The following is a 17,838-nucleotide window of genomic DNA, read 5'->3' on the forward strand; positions in this document are numbered from 1 at the left end:
GGCTCGGCTGCTGCCGGCGGCTGCACGCCCCGCTGGGGAAACGTGTTGTTTTGGAAGCTGCAGAGTGGAGTAACCTCTGCCCCGCGTGACAGGACAAGAAATCACCTCCTGGCCGGGACCCAAGCAAAACACGGGATTAACTTTGCCCTGGGCTGGCTCGCTGGGAGGCGCCGGGAGCAGCTCCCAGCAGCGCCGGAGCGCAGCCTGCGAGGATGGGGAACAAGCTGCTGTGGCTGTGCCTCCTCACCGCCCTCCTCGGCTACTACATCTACAGCCCCATCCCCGAGGACGTGGCCCAGCCCGGGACTGTGATGCTGGTCTCTGCTGCCCTGAGAGCCCTGGGGCACCTGGTGAGCATGGCGGGGCCGGGAGGGCAAGAGTTTTGGGGCGGGGGGGTTCCCGTGCCCCTGGGGCTCACGGTCACGGCAGTGAGTGTGTTAAATGGGAACGTGTGTTAAATGGGAACGTGTGTTAAATGGGAATGGTGGTGCGCTTACTGAGGGGCAGGGGCGGCTGAAATGAAGCACCAAAGTGACTGTGACTGTGATACAACGCGGTGTGGGAAAGATTTGAGCTTGCAGCCCTGAGAAAGGGCCGTTCGGGGTAACGATTGAGATGTGGGATGTGGATCGGCAAGCACAGGCAAGCTCCTCTTGCTTTGCAGAGCTGTGCAGATAAAGCACTGCTGCCTGAATCATCCCTGATTCCTGTGTGCCCAGTTCCCTCGGCAGCGCTGGGTGTCAGGGGAGGGGACACTAGAGCAGCACTCACATTCTATTGATTCTTGTGGTTTCATGGTAATCCACTGACAAAACAGGCCTGAAACCACACCAAACAACATCTCTGTGTGAGACAGCCCTTGTTGGCAGGGAAAACCTTCCTAGGGCTGCCCAGTCTGCAGGAGGAGGGAGGGTGAGGAGTTGTTTGGTGTGTGTCAGGGACTCCTGTTTTGATTTCGGGGGCTGAGGTGGTGGAAGATGACGGCAGTGAGTAAGAAAGAAGCTGTAGTGTGCAGTGCTGGTGTGCTGCCCTGCTGCCCGCCCTCCTGGATCCCCTGCCGGAGGGAGCCTTCAACAAGGGCGGGCACGGGCAGCTCATTGCCCGGGCACGCCTGGTGCCTGCTCGGTGACACTGCCACCTCCGTCACCTCAGCATGGCCCTGCCAGCACCAGCAGGGTCCTCTTTGTGCCAGGATCGTGTGTTTTCCCTGGAAGATGGGGCTGTGTCCGTGGTGCCTGCTGTCCTGCCTGCCCGTGGGCAGGCGTTTCATGACTGGGCTCTCATCTCCTGTGAAACCATAATCCCAAGGAATGGATCTAGCCATGGCTCCCTGCAGCTGCTCTAGTGTAAATTAGATTTAGGTGGCTCTAAATTGTCCCGAGTATATCCTGAGAGGCTGTGCAGTGACAGGGCAGTGACTTGTGGTCACTCAGGGCAGGGCTGTGTTTGCAGAGGGGACCCTGTTTCAGTCTGACTCCCTGACGTTGGTTTGAGCAAAGTGCCACCCTCGAGCATTCCCGAGCAGTGGAATCCTCTCCCAGCTCCCAAAAGGGCGTGCCAAGAGTCCCGTGACACGGCACAGCTCCGTCCCTTGGTTGTGGCAGGTCCTGGGGAGCCCTGCTGGGTGTGCTCAGAGTCCCTCGGTGCCCCCTCTCTGCAGCTGGGAATGTCTCCCCTGCCTGTTGATGCTCATGTCCTGTGCCCATGTGCTGCCAAGCTGGGGAACAGCCTCTGAGAGCAAACCTGTCGCTTGCTGTGGTGTTTGAGCCCCAAATCCCTCAGCTATTTCAGGAAGTGCCCCACGCCCTTGGTCTGACACACCTGAAGAAAGCACAGAACACAACACAATGTTTTTGCTGTCGTGGTGTGACATCCCACCCTCCTCAGCCCAGCTCTGTGGAAGCTCTAAAACCCAGATTTGGCCCCACTCAGGAGCTGCCCGTGTTGGGCTGATGGGGAGCATTCCCCGAGGGTGCCTCATCCCAGCTGCTGCCCCTCTGGACCTGAACTGCTGGAAGCCCTGTGGGCACTGCCCTGCCCAGGCACAGCCAGGTTTGGGGAGTCTGTCCTTGCTCCTCGGTGCAAGAGGGAGGAAGTGACTGGGGAAATGCTTTCCAAAGCACGGGGATCCCAAACCCCAAAGTGGCTGGCTTTCCTGTTACTCCCTAACACCCAAAAATCTCACATTGGGACAATGAGGGATTTTCAGATGAGGGCACCACTTCCTTTTATTGATAGTGGCCTGGAAATCACAGGCAGCAGCCCAGTGGTTTTCCACAATGTAAATTGTCCACTTGCGGAAAACACAGCTCTGAGAGCACTGGAAATCCTCAGTGCTGGGCTGAGGGAATTCCTCCCACCGCGGGGCTTTCACAGGCTCATTGGGATCACAGCAGGACTCACTTTGACTGAGATATTTGTTTTTTCAAGATGTTAATCCTTGGGGGGAAAGCAACAGCTGAGAAATGTTTATGTGAACTGTGTCAATGTTGTGGCTAAAACGGTAGTTCTGGCACGTGGTCGTGTTTGTTTGTTTTCATGGAGCTGATGGCAAGGACCTGTGTTTCCCTTTGCAGTGTGCCAGGGCCTGCCCACTCATCTCCAAACCAATTCCAGCACGCTGGGATTGGCAGGGCTCCTTCTGGCACCTCCTGCTCCAAGCCTGCAGAGAGAGGTGACTCAAAAATGTGGTGACAATCACTGTCAAAGGCTGCCAGCAAGGGCTGGGCTGTGTGCTCTTCTGACTCCTGAAAAAGAAGGTTATGTCATGGAATCTCGGAATCACAGACTGGTTTGGTTTGGAAAAGATCTTAAATTTCATCTCATTCCACCTTCCTGCCAAGGTCAGGGACACCTTCCACTAGATCAGGCTGTCAAAACCTGGTCACATGTGGATGATGATTAAACAGTTGGTTTCAATACAAGTTTAAGAGAAATGAATTCACCAGGCAGGGTCAGACTGTGTGACTGTGCACGGTCCCAGTGTGAGGGCCGGAGGTGACACCCGTCAGCAGGTGATCACTTCCAGTGGGGGGTTCACATTCTAACTGGGGATGATAAAGCATCTCTTGGGAGGCAAACTTCAAACAGGTTCTGCCCCAGGCTTGGCTATTTTCTTTCTTTTAAAACTCAGACCTGCTCTGAATTTCATCTGCTTTCACCTTCAGATAACATGTAAGAACTTGGCTTTATTTCTTATTGTTCCAATGGTGATGTGATGAGGCTGGGCTGGGAGGAGGGTCATGTCCCATTGCTGGGGGTGGTGGTGGAGGAGCCATGGTGCTGCTGCTGGCAGCAGTGCAGGACCCGTGAGTGGCTCTGCAGTGTGTCCCCTGGGCTGTCCCTGTGCCACGCTGGTGTCAGCAGCAGTGCAGGAGCCGTGGGTGGCTCTGCAGTGTGTCCCCTGGGCTGTCCCCGTGCCACACTGGTGCCAGCAGCAGTGCTCTGGCCTTGGTGGGCAGCGGGTGGCAGTGTGAGCGTGTCACAGAGCGCTCCTTGCACCGCCAGCTGCAGAGGGATGCACTGTGCCCTGTTGTACCGACTTCGACAGCAGCTTTTCACCTTTGCAAAGAGCATCAAATGGCTCCGTGGGGATTGAATCTGAGAGTAAATAGGGCTGCACTCGAAAGAGTTTCCCCTTGTCTTGTGCTCCAGTCGGAGGCGGCTGAGCTGCTGGGGCTGACGAGCTACATGGAGGGCTTGAGGCTGTTCACGGTCCTCGAGCTCGTCCCTCCCACGTCGGATGAAAACGTCACCGTGACAGACACGGAGCTCAGCAACGTCCCCGTGCGCCTGTACCTGCCCAGGAAGGCACCTGGCGGCCTCAGGAGGGCCGTGCTCTTCTTCCACGGCGGGGGCTGGTGCCTGGGAGATGCAGGTGAGCTCTGCTGCATCGCTGCCTGCTGCATCGCTGCCCTGGGTCTGTGGGAAAGATCTCAACAGCCCCGTCAACTGCTGCCTTTTGTTTTGTGGGAGCTGCCACAGGGAGGAGCAGGGGACTGGGGTGTCACCAGTTGAAAGGAGGGGGAGGTTTCAGAAAGTCAGCTGGAAGCTGCTGCCAAGAGGAACAGGCAGCTCTGGGTGTGTGAGTCCATTCCCAAAGGGAACAGCCAGCTCTGGGTGTGTGTGTGTGTCCATTCCCAAGGGGAACAGGCAGCTGTGAACAGACAGCTCTAGGTGTGTGTGTGTTCATTCCCAAAGGGAAAAGGCAGCTCTGGGTGTGTGTGTCCATTCCCACATGCACTGGGCTTTCCTTTCAGGCATGCGTGGCTACGACCTCCTGTCACGGCGGATTTCAAATGAGCTCAACGCTGTCGTGGTGTCAGTCAAGTAAGAGATATTCTCCTTCCAGTTGGGATGAGGGTTTGGAATAAATAAATCTGCTTCAATTAATCTGATTATTCAATGTTTCTGTGTTCGGTCACGTGCTTTCCTGCTGACCTATAAACATTTGTGAACAGAGGCTGCCAGGGTGGCAGTGGAGAATTGTGGCTGGTGGCTACTTTGACTTTATGAAGAAGGGAGGGTAGTAACGTGGATCCTTGGGGATAGACAGTTCCCACTTCTCTGGGCACAGAAATAAACATCCCTCAACAGGGAGACACGAGCAAGCCCTTCTCTTTACTAACAGCAGGTACTAACACGCTTCTCTTGCCTCCCCCAGCTACAGGCTGGCCCCTCCTCACCGTTTCCCTGCCCAGTTTGAAGACGTGTACTCGGTGACCAAGTTCTTCCTGCAGAGCCAGGTGCTGGCCCAGTACGAGGTGGACCCTGGGCGGGTCTGCGTGGCCGGGGACAGCGCCGGGGGGAACCTGGCAGCGGCCGTGGCACAGCAGGTACAGGAGAGCTGGGTTAGAGCTCAAAATCTGCATTTTGGTACTTCCACCACCACAGAGAAAAGCTCAGCTCGCAGCACGTGCTGCTCTCAGGTGCACACAGGATGTCACAGCCTGTGGGATTGTCACAGGGCTCCGGGGACCAGGCAAGTGACTGTGCCTGAGCCACTTGGTGGCATCGGAGGAGTTTGAGTGGCATCAGGCATCTGTCCCCCAAAAAAGGCTCCCTGCCCTCCAGTTAGGGCATGCAGCACTCTAACCTTAAGCTCAGGTTGTCTGGTTTAGGTATGATGTTTGGGTAGGGACTTTTAACTACGTGACTCACAAAGATGTAAACAGCAGGGAAAACAAGCAAACCAAAAGACCCTCATTAAATGTGGCAATGTCTGATCATAGAGTTTGGTGCCTTTTGCTCTTCTCCTTCAGCTTTGTTAAAAACAGCCAGAACAGTGTTGCTCTCTGGAGAAGTTGTTAGGACTGTAATGAAACACTGGGAATGGTGGTGAATTTGCTGTGGATGCTGAAGGCACTCAGAAGAAGATGAGGGAGAAAATGGAAAATTTATTAGTGAAGAGGGGAAAAGGTTGACATATAAGAAATGTCAATGTTCAGTTCATCCCATTTTATTTGTTACATCTCTAAAACGCACAGAATTGCAATTGCTTGAGTTGTAACATCTCAGGGTTAAAGTCCAAAGAGATGAACATGCTCTAAATTGTGTGAAATGATAAGGAGACCCAGCAACCTGAAAGTTTCATGACGTAAGAATAGAAATTTTCTGTAGCCGTAGAAAATCTTTTGTCAATACTTCAGAAAGCATCAAAATTTCAAAAAGAGTATTTCCCAAAAATCATTATCTTTCAATATAAGAAATAAAAATAAATTATATTTGATGTTTGAGAATTTTTGTTACAGTGTGCTGTTTTAGATGACATGCCCATAGATTCAGAATTTCATTATCCTGGTTTTATTGATAATCTTATTTTGCTCATGTTGCAAAATGTGTGTCTTAATTCTTTAAGACGATGATCACAGAAGGTGTGTAGGTTGGAAGAGACCTTCAAGATCATCGAGTCCAACCCAGCCCTAACACCTCAACTAGATCATAGCATCAAGTGCCACATCCAGTCTCTTTTTAACCACCTCCAGGGATGGTGACTCCACCACCTCCCTGGGCAGACCATTCCAGTATTTAATCACTCTTTCAGTGAAAAACTTCTTCCTAATATCCAACCTGTATTTCCCTTGTTGCAGCTTAAGGCTGTGTCCTCTCGCTCTGTCAGCTGCTGCCTGAAGATCTGATCTGTCAGCACGGGAGAATTGACACCTTTACCAATTCCTTGCAATGGTTTCTGGTTTTTTCCCACAGCTGTCGCAGGACCCTGAAGTCAAAACCAAGCTCAAAGCTCAAGTTCTGATCTACCCAGCCCTGCAGGCGCTGGACCTGGACCTGCCGTCGTACCGGGACAACACGCACAAGCCTGTCCTGAGCAGGGATCTGATGGTGAGGTTCTGGAGCGAGTATTTCACCTCGGAGCCCGCTCTGAGGGAGGCCATGGCCTCCAACACGCACATCCCCGCCGAGGCCGGGGGCCTGCTGCAGTTTGTGAACTGGAGCCGCTGGCTGCCCGCCGGGATGAGGGGGGCTCACAGGTACAGCAGCCCGGCCGTGGGCGGCGCGGGGCTGGGGCAGAGCTACCCGGGGCTCCTGGACCCCCGCGCGGCCCCTCTGCTGGCCAGCGAGGCCCGGCTGCGCGGGCTGCCCCCGGCCTACGTCCTGACCTGCGAGCACGACGTGCTGCGGGACGACGGCGTGATGTACGCGGGCCGGCTGCGCGCCGCCGGCGTCCCCGTCACACACCGCCACGCCACCGACGCCTTCCACGGGGCCATGACCTTCCTGGCCTGGCCTTTCGAGCTGGCCCTGGGCCACCGCCTGCTCAGCACCTGCCTGGACTGGCTGAGGGAGAACCTGTGAGCGGGAAAGGTGCTCTGCTCGGCCTCCTCGCGGCCCCCGTGGGGCTGGGGCTGTGCTGGCTCCTGTGCTGGCTCCTGTGCTGGATTCTGTCCTGGGTCTTGTGCCGGATTCTGTCCTGGATCTTGTGCCGGATTCTGTCCTGGATTCTGTGATCGTGTCTCCCTTGCCATTCCCGCAGTGTTGGGGCTGCAGCATCTCCCACCTTCTCTGGCAGGAAATCAGCCTGATCCTAACCCACACGTTCCTCCAGTGCCATCGTCTGAACCTCAAACCCCCAGGCTGCCAGGACTGCCCTGGGGCTCCTCTTCTGGCCCTGCGGCCTCCGGGGTTTGGTGTCTTGTCTCTGTTGCGTTTCTTTCTTCCTGTCACCACCTCTCCAGACCGGGCTGTGTGCCAGAGGCCGGGTCACTGTGGGCACACTGTGTGCTCGGTGGCTGCTCTCCTCCTGTCCCCTTTGACTGTGTGGGATGTGGCAGCAGGGCCCTCCTGCTGCCAGGGGTGATGGGGTGAGCAGAAGCCCCGGGAGGCTGCAGGAGGCTCGGGGCAGCTGCAGGGACCTGCCCATCATCATCCTAGGCTGGGCTGGGGCTGCTGCTCCTGCCCTGCACAGCTTGGGGGAAGCACTTGGAAACCGGGTGGGATGGTTGAAAAATTGTGCAAGTGCTTTGGGCTTTGTTTGTTTGGGGGGGTTTTGCTTATTTGAGGGTTTTTGTTGTGTTATGGGTTGGTTTTTTTTAAGCACTTATCTTATTCCTACTTCCTTTCTTTAATCTTTGAACCAGCAGGAAATAGTGAAGCAAACCATCACTAGATATTCAGTGGAAAAAGGAAGTTGTGAAGGTCCCAGCCTTATGATAACACTGATGCATGGTCTGTGCTCTACTTACCTCTTAAGTCATGTACTAGGTGTTCTAATTGTCCTTAAATTTTTTTATCAGGTTTTACATATGATTTCTTAAAAGTAGAATTACTTAATAGCTTTACAGGCTTGAAAAAGAAACGTGGTCCAGCTGGTTGTGTGGAACAAATAATTTCTGAGTAAATGTTTTGTGTGTTAAATATAAACCCTAAAACTTCTGACTGAAGCATGAATGCAGGGGTTGGCTGTTGGTTTAAGCAAATCAAACACTGAGCAGGTACTTCATGTATCCTGCTTTTCTTTTGCATAAAAGGCACTGAATCTTCAATAATTGTGAGTTATTTTTCCTGAGTGCGTGCGGCCTGCTCGGATGGAATGTGTACGGAATGATCGCTGGTTTCCATCTTTCTTAAGTTGAATGTGAACATTAAAGCTGTTTTCGATTGCAGTGCAGTGTGTTGTGTCCCATCCACGGGGAAGCAGTGGCAGGTGTGCTGCAGCCAGCCCCAGGTGCCAGCTCTGCCCACTGCGGTGAGGACGGGGCAGGGCTGGGGTTGCCGAGGAGGGAAGGGGCAGTGGTGGGGTAGGGTTCCCTTTGCACACCTCTGGATGCACATCTGTGCTCATGTGCTCCATCCCAGAGTGTCTGGGAGTTGTTCCTGGGGTCTCCCTGCAGCACTGCCAGCACACCCCAGCGCTCACCCACACACTGGGCCCCTGTCTGCTGCCACAGGCTGTTCCACTGCAGTTTTAGTCCTCCCACATTTGGAATTCATTAACAGCCTCTCAGTGTTCCCGAGGAAGTTGGGCTTTGGGGTTTTGCTCAGTAACGCCTTCAGTCTGATTTTCTATACAGTTTTAGGGTCACGTCCACAGGAATGTTCTGGGATGGGCATTTCTGGGTAGTGAATGCAACGGAAGGAGCCCAGTCGGGGTTTCCTGGAAGCCAGCCTTGCTTAAGGGGCTGCTGAGGGAGGATGGCTGTGTTTCTGATTGGGAGGGGACATGCCCACATCACGTCCCCCAGCGGTGACCCAGCCTGGCTTTGGTCGTTCTCCTGCCCTGCAGAACTGGGATGTTGCTGACAGAGCAGCTCTGGGTGAAGGGTTGGGGTCAGTGGGCTCTGCCTCCCTTCAGGGCTGCTGGAGGTGCCTGTGCCAGCCCAGCTGGAGCAAACCTGGCCATCCTCCCTGTCCATGCTGCCACCAATGCCGTGTTTCCTCCACGGTGGCTCGGGCATCAGCTGTGTCAGGGACACTGAATGCCTGCCTGTAAGGCAGAAGAAAAATTTATGTTCCAAGAAACAATGCCGGCCAAAAATTGCCAACCTTCCCCTGTGTGTTTTTATAGGACTCTCTTGGAACTGAAATTGGAAGTAAATGGCTTTTAAGCACCAGCACCTAAACATGGACTCATGATTGATTGGGCTGTATGTTTTTGTTTAGGTTCCTAAAATAGACTTTTGGGATTGGAGATGCCTGGTGGGGCACAAAATGAGGCAGTGAAAGCTGCACTATTGATGTTGCTGGCAGGAGAGGCTGGAGCTGCAGTAAGCAAGCCATTTATCCACACCAGAAAACAAGACAAACCACCACAAGGGAAGGCTTTGGTACGTCTCCAAAAGCCTTCCTTTGAAGGGAGGATGGGATTTGGTGGTTGACAGTCAAGGACAAAGCTCAGGCTCACAACCCTGTGTGGAGCCAGCTCTGGGGACAGAGATCAAAGCCCCCAAGGATGCCCAAGCACAGGGAGACTGATCACAGACTCTCCTAGCACAGGGTGCAGTGGTAGGTGTGTGAAGGGAATTGGTTCATGGTTGTGAGTGAGTCAAGGAGGAAATGAAGCATCCTCGAAGTATCCCCACCAGCCCAGGCTTCCCTGTCACCCAGCTCTTAAGAATCCTTAACTTTTTGTTGAAGTACCACACCGGTTAAAAAACCCCGAAAAATCCCCAACAAACCACCCAAAGCCCAGAACCCGACATTACTCTTGGGTTTCTGGTACTTTTGGGAGTGTTGGCCAAGCTGTTCTAGAGGGCTCGGCTCGGCTCGGCTCGGTCCCAGCGCTGCCAGCGCAGGTCACCCCACCCAGCTCTCGGGTTTCCTCCTGCTCCTCAGGCCGACCCTGGCTGCAGCCTGGGCTGAACCCCCCAGCAGGGCTCCAGCCTGCCGTGCCAGGAGCTGCAGGGCACCAGACGCCGCAGCAGCCACAGAGTCTGCTGCTGAGACCCCAGCTCAGAGGCTCCCTACGGACACGGCTGCAATGGAATTACAGGTGCCAGCACGTGGGACTGGGGCAGCCTCAAAATAACTGAGGGTTAGAAACCGCTTAGAAATACAATCAACTGATGCAATAGTCACAGAGCTGTAAAGCAGGGACCAATCTAAACCTACTGAAATGACGTTAAGGAGCAGTTCCTGCTCGCTCACCAGTTTTCTGAGGAGTTACTGCAGCAGGAAGGAAGAAATGCTCCATTTGTTCAGCCCTATTTTATCCTTCAGTGCAACAGCAGTTGCCTGAATGAACAAAATAAAAGCTGGTAAATGAGAAGCCAGTCTTGGTTATTAGCCATGGGGGAAATTTTAAATCGGCTTCTGTAATGCCTAAATATAAGCTGATTTATTGGCCTTGTCCACAGAGAAAAACTACATTAGCTCTTTATATATACTAATAGGGTTAATATTTGCTAACTGAGGAGTACATCACAATAAAGGGGAGGTGGAGGAAAAGGTGGAGAAGCTGTGGCTGCTGTACCTGAGGATGTTCAAGGCTGGGTTGGATGGGGCCTGAGGAAGCCTGGTTCAGTGGAAGTGCCCATGGCAGAGGGGGTGGAATTAGTCACGGCGGGGTTTGTTCATTCTGCTCTAGCAGCATTCACTGTGTTTTTATCTTTGGCAATAGTTTATGTATCAATGCCGAGTAAAGCAGCGAGCTTTGGAGCGGTGATGTGCTGCTGTAAGAAACCCAAGTCTGTCCTTTCCCCGGCTGTGCCCGTGCAGCCCCGGCTGTCCCGGGCTGTGGGATGGCAGCAGTGGCTGTCCTCTCCCTCCGAGCGGCCCGGCCGGGCTCCCAGCGGGCTCCCGTGAAGGGGAAGTGTTGTTTGCGACTCGGCAACTCAGCCCGGCAGATCCCGCCTTCGCCTCCCCTCGTTAATGATTGAATCCTGCTCAAACGCGGGGGCGGCGGCAGCGGGGCTGCACCCCGGGACCCTACAGCCCTGCCGGGACCTTACAGCCCTGCCGGGACTCCATAGCCCTGCCGAGACCTTACAGCTCTGCCTGGACACCACAACTCTTCTGGGACCCCACAGCCCTGCCGGGACCCCACAGCTCTGCCTGGACACCACAACTCTTCTGGGACCCCAGAGCCCTGCCGGGACCTGCAGCACCACAGCCCTGGGCATGGTAAGGGGTCCGGTGCTGGGCAGCACCTCCTGTTCCTGTGCCAAGCCCATTTCTGGGTGGGCTTCTAACTGCTTTACCTTCTTGCCCTTAAAGTGATCCATCAGCCTTTTCCTAAGAATTTGTTAAATTAATGTATCTGTCCGTACCAAACTGTAAATTATCATCGCTGTTTGAAGTGCTGGTGTCTGTGATGTGCTTTCTGGATTTAGAATCTCACTGAGGCATTGAGTTTCTCCTCCAGAGCCGAGCAGACAGGGCTCGGCAGGTGCAGCAGGTGAGGTCTGAGCAGAGCGAGCACTCTCTGTAGCATTTCTGTCTCCTGGGGGGCACAGAATAAGTGTAGAGACTTGATGGAAATTGCTCTATGAAGTTTTTGTTCTGCCTCATGATCTTCCTTCAAAATGAAACACAGGGCTTTGAGGGCAGGGACGTGTGAATGAGTTCTTGACACCAAAACACCTTTGGAAATGCTTTAGCTTAGCTCGAGTTCAGTTTTGCTCTATGTCCCACTTTCTGGCATTTGGTTTCCCCTGCTCTCCAGTTGTTTGCTGACACTTTATCCAAGGCTCTCTCCAAAAGCTGTCTGTATCCTGCAGGGGCAGGTGGCTTTGCTGAGGAGAGGAGTAAACACTTGGGAGCCTGCTCTCTTTCCTTCCCTGTACCTGGAAGCACTTTTTAAACCAGCCTTTAGAAAGAAGCAAGCTCGTGTGTGATGCAGCTTTGAAGAAAGCTTTGGCAGGACGCCCAGGAGATGTGCTCCATCCTCTGTGCAGTTCTGGTACCCAGTTACCAGCACAGTGCACAAAGAGCTCGATTAAGGGCTGGGTTAATTTAACAAACACATCTCTCCTGGTTCCCTAACGAGTTCCAGGCTGGTGCCTCCATGCCTCAGCAGCCTTGTCAGCAAAGCTCTGCCTCAGAGATGAGGGAGCACCCACGGGACCAGTGTTGGGTAACAGGGGCAGATGATTCCATGAGGCTCTGACAGGGCACCCACAGGCTGGTTTCACTTTCCTGGCCCCTGGCACCGCCCAGGGTTTGGCCAGGCAGCAGCTGGCACCCTGTGGCTGACACCTCTGCTCAGGTGATGCTCCCACACAAGTTTCTCACACTGGTCTTTGCTCAGGCGGGTTTTCATCTTGTTCTGTAGCTCTGATCAGTGTCTGCAAGTACCAACCCCACATGTGAGAGACATCGTTCGAGGTCACATATCTCCTTACCCTGTGGGCTGGAAGGAAATTGCAGGCTGCAGTCACTGATTCCAGCAATGATAGAACAATAACTGCGCAATGACCTTTTATTTGGTTTGGTGATTATTTTTTCCTTTTGATTTTCTAGGCTGTGAACGAGACCAGTGACTGTTCTCTGACGAACAGAGTACTAGAAAAGTATTATCTCTCCACCATGTACAGCCTTGAGTTCATTTTAGGTGCCATTGGAAACACCATTGTGGTGTTTGGCTACATTTTCTGCCTGAAAAAATGGAAAAGCGGCAACATCTACCTGTTCAATTTATCCATATCAGATTTGTTGTTTCTGTGCACTCTGCCAATACTGGTGAACAGCTACTCCAGTGATCAGTGGTCAAACGAGGGCATCCTGTGCTACAGCAACAGATTCCTGCTGCATGCCAACCTGTACAGCAGCATCCTGTTCCTCACGGCTATCAGCGTGGACCGGTACATGCTGATCAAACGCCCCTTCAGGGACCACGTCCTGCAGAGGAGGAGGACGGCTGTCTTGGTGTCTGTTGCCGTATGGATCGGGGTGATCCTGGAGCTGCTGCCACTGGTGCATTTCCTGGAGCCTCTCACCCCCACCAACAGTTACAAGTGTCTTGATTACGCCAGCTCTGGAGACCCGGTGACCAACCTCATCTACAGCATGTTCCTGACAGTCTTTGGTTTCCTCATTCCTCTCCTCACCATGTGCTGCTTCTACGTGAAGATGGTTCGTTTCCTTAGGAACAGGAGTGAGCATAGCAGCTCTGCCCTGACCCTGGAGAAGCCCCTGGCCCTGGTGATCCTCACCGTGGTTATCTTCTCCCTGCTCTTCACTCCCTACCATGTCATGCGCAACATCCGGATCGCCTCCCGAATCCCGGCCCTGAACGTCTCCGAGTGCACGCAGGGAATCATCACCACCATCTACATCATCACCAGACCCTTTGCCTTTCTCAACAGTGCCATTAATCCTGTTTTTTATTTCCTCATGGGGGACCACTTCAGAGAGATGCTGGTGGCCAAAACCAGACAGCTCCTGGGCAGGCTGACAGCCACTGGGAAGTGAATGAGTCAGGAGACCCCTTGTAGTGGGAGAGGTCTGGGAGGAAGCTCTCACAGGGACAGCATTCAGCAATGTGCCATTTTTTTTTAGATAACTTTATTTATGCAATAGAATAGGTAGAGCTGATTGTGTTCCTCTAAATGCACCCGTTGCCTTATTGCACAGGAGACTTCTGCTGAGCTGCCTCCAGCAAACCAGGAGGGATGTTCTGCTCACCCCCAGCAGGACAGCAGGACCCTGCTCCGGGACTGGGACACCCCACAACCCATTAATACTGCTTTCAAAAGTCCATCAAGTCAGCTCTTGGAGGGAGAGCACACTGCTCTCAGGCAGCTGCTCTGTGAGCCATAACGTGGGCCTGGGCTGGGACAAAATGTGCCTTCATCCATCACCAGGACAGCCAGGCACGCCCACGTGGGCTCACACAGCCACTTCTCAGGGTGTGGAGTTACCTATCTTCAATATAACTGTCTGTAAGTGCCCCTGGAATCAATAGCCTGAAGCAGAATTTAGACCTCAGAGTTCAAACTTCATTAGCAGTTCCACTAACGAACCAGTTCACTAATGAGGAGCCAGTCCCTGCCTGATCCCTGCGGGATCGATTGGCAGCACAAGTTACTCTGCAATGGACTGACCCGACTTCAAATAGACGGGGGAAAGATCGATGGAGGCATGAGCTGCTGTGAGCTCGGGCTGCCTGGGGTTGCTGGGAGGGTGGGCAGAGTGTGGGCAGCCCCCTCCCCTGCCCTGCTGCCCTCCTGCAGGCACCCAGGGGCCCAGCCCTGCCCAGGACTCACCGCTGGCACGAGAAGGGCATAGCTGTCAGGTGTCACCCAGCCCATCCTGGGTTCTGCTCTTGGATTTGTGTCACCTCCTGACACAGGGACTCACTGCTGGCACAGGAATGGCACAGCCATGGGGTCCCACCCAGCTCGTCCTGGGTTCTGCACTCACATGTGTCAGTCACAGGGACCCACTGGTGACACAGAGAACAGCACAGCTGTCAGGTCTCACCCAGCCCATCCTGGGTTCTGCTCTCACATGTGCCAGTCACCTGCAATGTGCTTCACTGCGCTTCGGGCGCTTCAGGTGGCCCCAGCCCCCGGATAATAAACTGCTTTAAAACACACAAACAGGCTCCTCTGTGCTGTTTTACTTTATTTGCTGGTCTCTGGAGTATCCATGGAACCTCAGCATGTGCCTTGGAGCGGGTCACATGGTCCTGTGGCACCGCCCTGTGACAGCGCTATCACAGCAGGGTCTGGTTCCCAGCCTCACACAGCAGCAGCACTTCAGGGCCTGCCAGGGAGCTGACCCTGAACTCTTGGCAGAAATGCAGAAGAAACTGACTCACTTTGGGCTTTTTTTTTGCACACAAACAGCCACGCAGAGGCTCAAGGTGCTTCGTAAATTGAGGTTTCCTCCTCGAGGCTGGTTTCCCTGGAAGAGGAGGCTCTGCCAGCCCAACACATCAGGTGTCACTGCCCTGGCCTTGCCTGGGTCCTTCTCACTGTCCTGCGCAAGCCCCGAGGCAGGACTGGAGCCACTGTCCCCTCCAGAGGTGTCTGCACAGCACGTGGCACCCCATGCCCGTATGTCCGTGGCCAGGAGCTGGTTTCTCCTTGTAAATAACGCGCAGTGACACTTTTTATGGATTAATATGCTCAATTATTTGTTTTGCTGTGTCCACTGAGGTGGGCAGGGTGATCTGCTCCTTCCAAGTGACTGGGTCACTGAGGGTTCCTGCCTGAGCACACACTGGCATGGCATTTACCCACGGGTAACCATCAAATGCGCCTTTCTGTCGATAAATACCACAGATCCAGCATCAGGCAGGTGCAAAGGCAGGACCAGTGCCTGTGTCCTGGGATCCCAGAGCGAGCAGAGCTCCCAGTGTTCCGTCACCTAGTTCCAGCACAGTGGTGCTGGTTTTGCCCCAGCACCTGCCTGGTCACCTATGAGCTGCACTGCCCAGGGCAGGCTCCCTTTGGTGGGGAGCCCCAGGCAGGGCCCAGGCACCGCAGAGGGACTCAAAGACCTGCTGGGCTCTGCTCCTTCCCCCTCCTGAGACAGCCCTGCTCTGTACCTTTGATTTAGGGGCAATCTCCAAAGTCTCACTGGCTTCCACTTCCCTAAATTGATGAGAGAACCTTCTGATCATTACACAGTTTACTGTGATGCTGCCGGTCTTGCAATTAAAAATGTGATTAAAAAAGAGAAAAAAAAACCCCACTACGTTCAAGCTTCACATACATGTTCCTCTCTGCTTAATTCTTCTCCTCCTGAGTAGCACATGGAAAAATTTAAATTAATAAAGCTCCAGAGCACTACCTGGTTTACCTGAGCTGGGCTAAGGTGGGTGCAGGTGTGGGTGCAGGTGATGGGCACTGGGTTGTGGGTGCAGGTTCCCCCAGGCACTGGCAGCAGCCCAGCTGGACACCGGCTTTGGTTCTGATTCAGACAAGGTTTTTTTAGTTTCATTTTGTTTTGTCTTCCCTTATTTTGGGTGTGGGCTGAAAATGCCTCCAGAACAGGAATTCAGCTGTGAGTCAGCCTGAAAACAGTCCAAGTATGTTTTAGTGGCGGTGAGTGACCTAAAAATAACTGTTCCTGGGAAGGGTGGTGAGGGCAGGGCTCGGGGCTGCGGGGCTGCCCTGGCTCTGCCAGACCGGCTCAGTGCTCCCAGCCCAGCTGCCACTTCCCCAGGCAAACACAGCCCGAGACACTGGGCTGCTCCCAGTCCCCTCTCCTGGTGCCAGCTGAACCTGTCTCTGGAGGGAATTTGCAGCCAGCTCCACACCCAGGAGGAAACACGTGGATCTACTCCTGATCCATTCCAAACCCAACCAAACCTCAGGTCCTCTGCAGCTTGGAATGTGTAAAACGTCCTGCAATGTTTTTTCCCTGACATTTAGAGGGAATTTCCCCGGTTTGCCTTTGTTCCCATCACCTTTTGCCCCGGCACTGCCAGGCAGTGCTGCTATGGGCTCAGGTGCCCCTGCTCCTTGTCCCCAGCTCTCTGCAGTGCTCTGTGCCACAGCAGCTCCTGCCCTGCATTATTTTAACAACGATTTATAAGAACCTGTCTCCAGAAGAGCAAGACTGCCCACACAGGCTGCACAGGGCCCGTGGGCTCAGGGCTGAGCTGTGTGAGGGGCGGCTGCTTGGCCAGCCCTGGGCACTGGGATGAGCTGACACCTCTGTGTGATCCCACCAGCGTGTCCTGACCATGTCACTGCCACACTGGCAGCTCAGAGTTTACCTGCTCACGTTGGCAGTAACGGAGATATTAATTCAACTGACTTCTGCTTGGTTTCGATTTGGTTTTCTCTTTCTAAAAATATTTAAGCTAAAAATAGTCCTCCTGGAGCCCAGGAGGAGCTTTACCCTTTGTGCAGCCTGCACACCAGCCCAGCAACCTCCTTTGGCTGCTGAGGTGTGCTCACCTCTCTGGGCAGCTTCCCGGGTGTGCAGCAGCCCTCGTGGAAACACTTAGAGCTTCACCTGTCTGTTCAAAGCAGCTTTGGGATCAGCAGCATCACCAACACCGGGGGGCAGAGCACTGCAGGGATCTCATGTCAGAGCAAGGTGCCTGCAGGACTCACCTTCCTTTCAGTTTTCTGTGTCTTATCGAGATTTTGACCCACATAAGTGAAGTGGAACATTTAACTGGTGCTTTGTTCATTCCTGCACTCTTGCCTCACTTCCTGACTCAGCCACATAAGAGTCACAGGATGGAAGGTCTCACAAATAACCGTCCAGATGAAATAATTAAATTATTTGATAAATGAAGCAATCCAGCAGATTGCCTGCTGCCTTTTGAAACAAATCCTGTGCTCTCAGCTGCTCCAAGGCTCGGTCTTAGGAACTCTTGTTCCTTCCCAGAGACCTGCTTTTTGGTGAAGCTGTTCAGGGGCAAACACAGCCCACTTGATGTTTGGCCTGATTCTTTCTTTCTGATGGGAAAGGTGGGGACTAAGCCTGGCACAGCCCAGCTTTCCAAACACCCCCAGGGGAAATGCCCTGAGGTATTTCCGAACACCCTGAGGGAGCCGTTAGCCCACCCAGCCAGGTGCTGGGAAGGGGCTGGGGAGTGTCCCCTGCCCAGGTGAGGGGCAGGAGCAGCGGGTGGTGCTGACCAGGAGGGAGGGGATGGATCCCACCTGCCCCAGGAGCTCCATCAGACAGGATGTGGGACCCAAGGGGTTAGAGGGGAGCCGTGCTGCTGCTGCCCTGCCTGCACAAGGACCCTGTGCTGTGCTGGTGGGGCCACAGGGGCACCAGGAAGGAGCAAGCTGAACAGGTAAGAATGAGGTGACAGTTCTCAAAGGTCTTTTTTATAACTAAATAAGTTACAGCAGCAAAAGTTACTGCTGCATGTGGCCCTTCTTGGGGAAGCCTGGCTAAGTGACCTGCTGGGGACAGAGCCTGTGTGAGCACTGTGGTGCTGGGCTGTGGTAGGACAGGCAGATGGAA

The 17,838-nt window shown here is 53.9% G+C and overlaps 2 protein-coding genes across 2 annotated transcripts; both read left to right on the forward strand.

The window, feature by feature from the left end:
- The first annotated feature begins 212 nt into the window (after positions 1-212).
- AADAC (arylacetamide deacetylase) lies at positions 213-8,120 on the forward strand. The gene is made up of 5 exons (XM_066193613.1): positions 213-350; positions 3,655-3,877; positions 4,260-4,329; positions 4,664-4,835; positions 6,205-8,120. The coding sequence occupies exons 1-5, from the start codon at positions 213-215 to the stop codon at positions 6,811-6,813; spliced, it is 1,212 nt and encodes a 403-aa protein (XP_066049710.1). The 3' UTR covers positions 6,814-8,120.
- A 2,876-nt stretch (positions 8,121-10,996) lies between these two features.
- On the forward strand, positions 10,997-14,480 carry SUCNR1 (succinate receptor 1). Its single transcript, XM_066193614.1, has 2 exons — positions 10,997-11,076; positions 12,415-14,480. Exons 1-2 carry the CDS (start codon positions 11,074-11,076, stop codon positions 13,363-13,365), a joined length of 954 nt encoding a protein of 317 aa, XP_066049711.1. The 5' UTR covers positions 10,997-11,073; the 3' UTR covers positions 13,366-14,480.
- Positions 14,481-17,838: the final 3,358 nt, after the last annotated feature.

Source organism: Chamaea fasciata, unplaced genomic scaffold (assembly GCF_029207755.1).
Source record: "Chamaea fasciata isolate MVZ Bird 193981 ecotype frontalis unplaced genomic scaffold, bChaFas1.0.hap1 SCAF_11, whole genome shotgun sequence".
Classification (NCBI taxonomy): domain Eukaryota; kingdom Metazoa; phylum Chordata; class Aves; order Passeriformes; family Sylviidae; genus Chamaea; species Chamaea fasciata.

Excerpts from the sequence above, each read along its gene's own strand:
- AADAC (XM_066193613.1), top strand. The coding sequence starts at position 213 with ATGGGGAACAAGCTGCTGTGGCTGTGCCTCCTCACCGCCCTCCTCGGC. Across the intron at positions 3,878-4,259 it reads CTGGTGCCTGGGAGATGCAG|GCATGCGTGGCTACGACCTC; the intron begins GTGAGCTCTGCT and ends CTTTCCTTTCAG. Across the intron at positions 4,330-4,663 it reads GCTGTCGTGGTGTCAGTCAA|CTACAGGCTGGCCCCTCCTC; the intron begins GTAAGAGATATT and ends TGCCTCCCCCAG.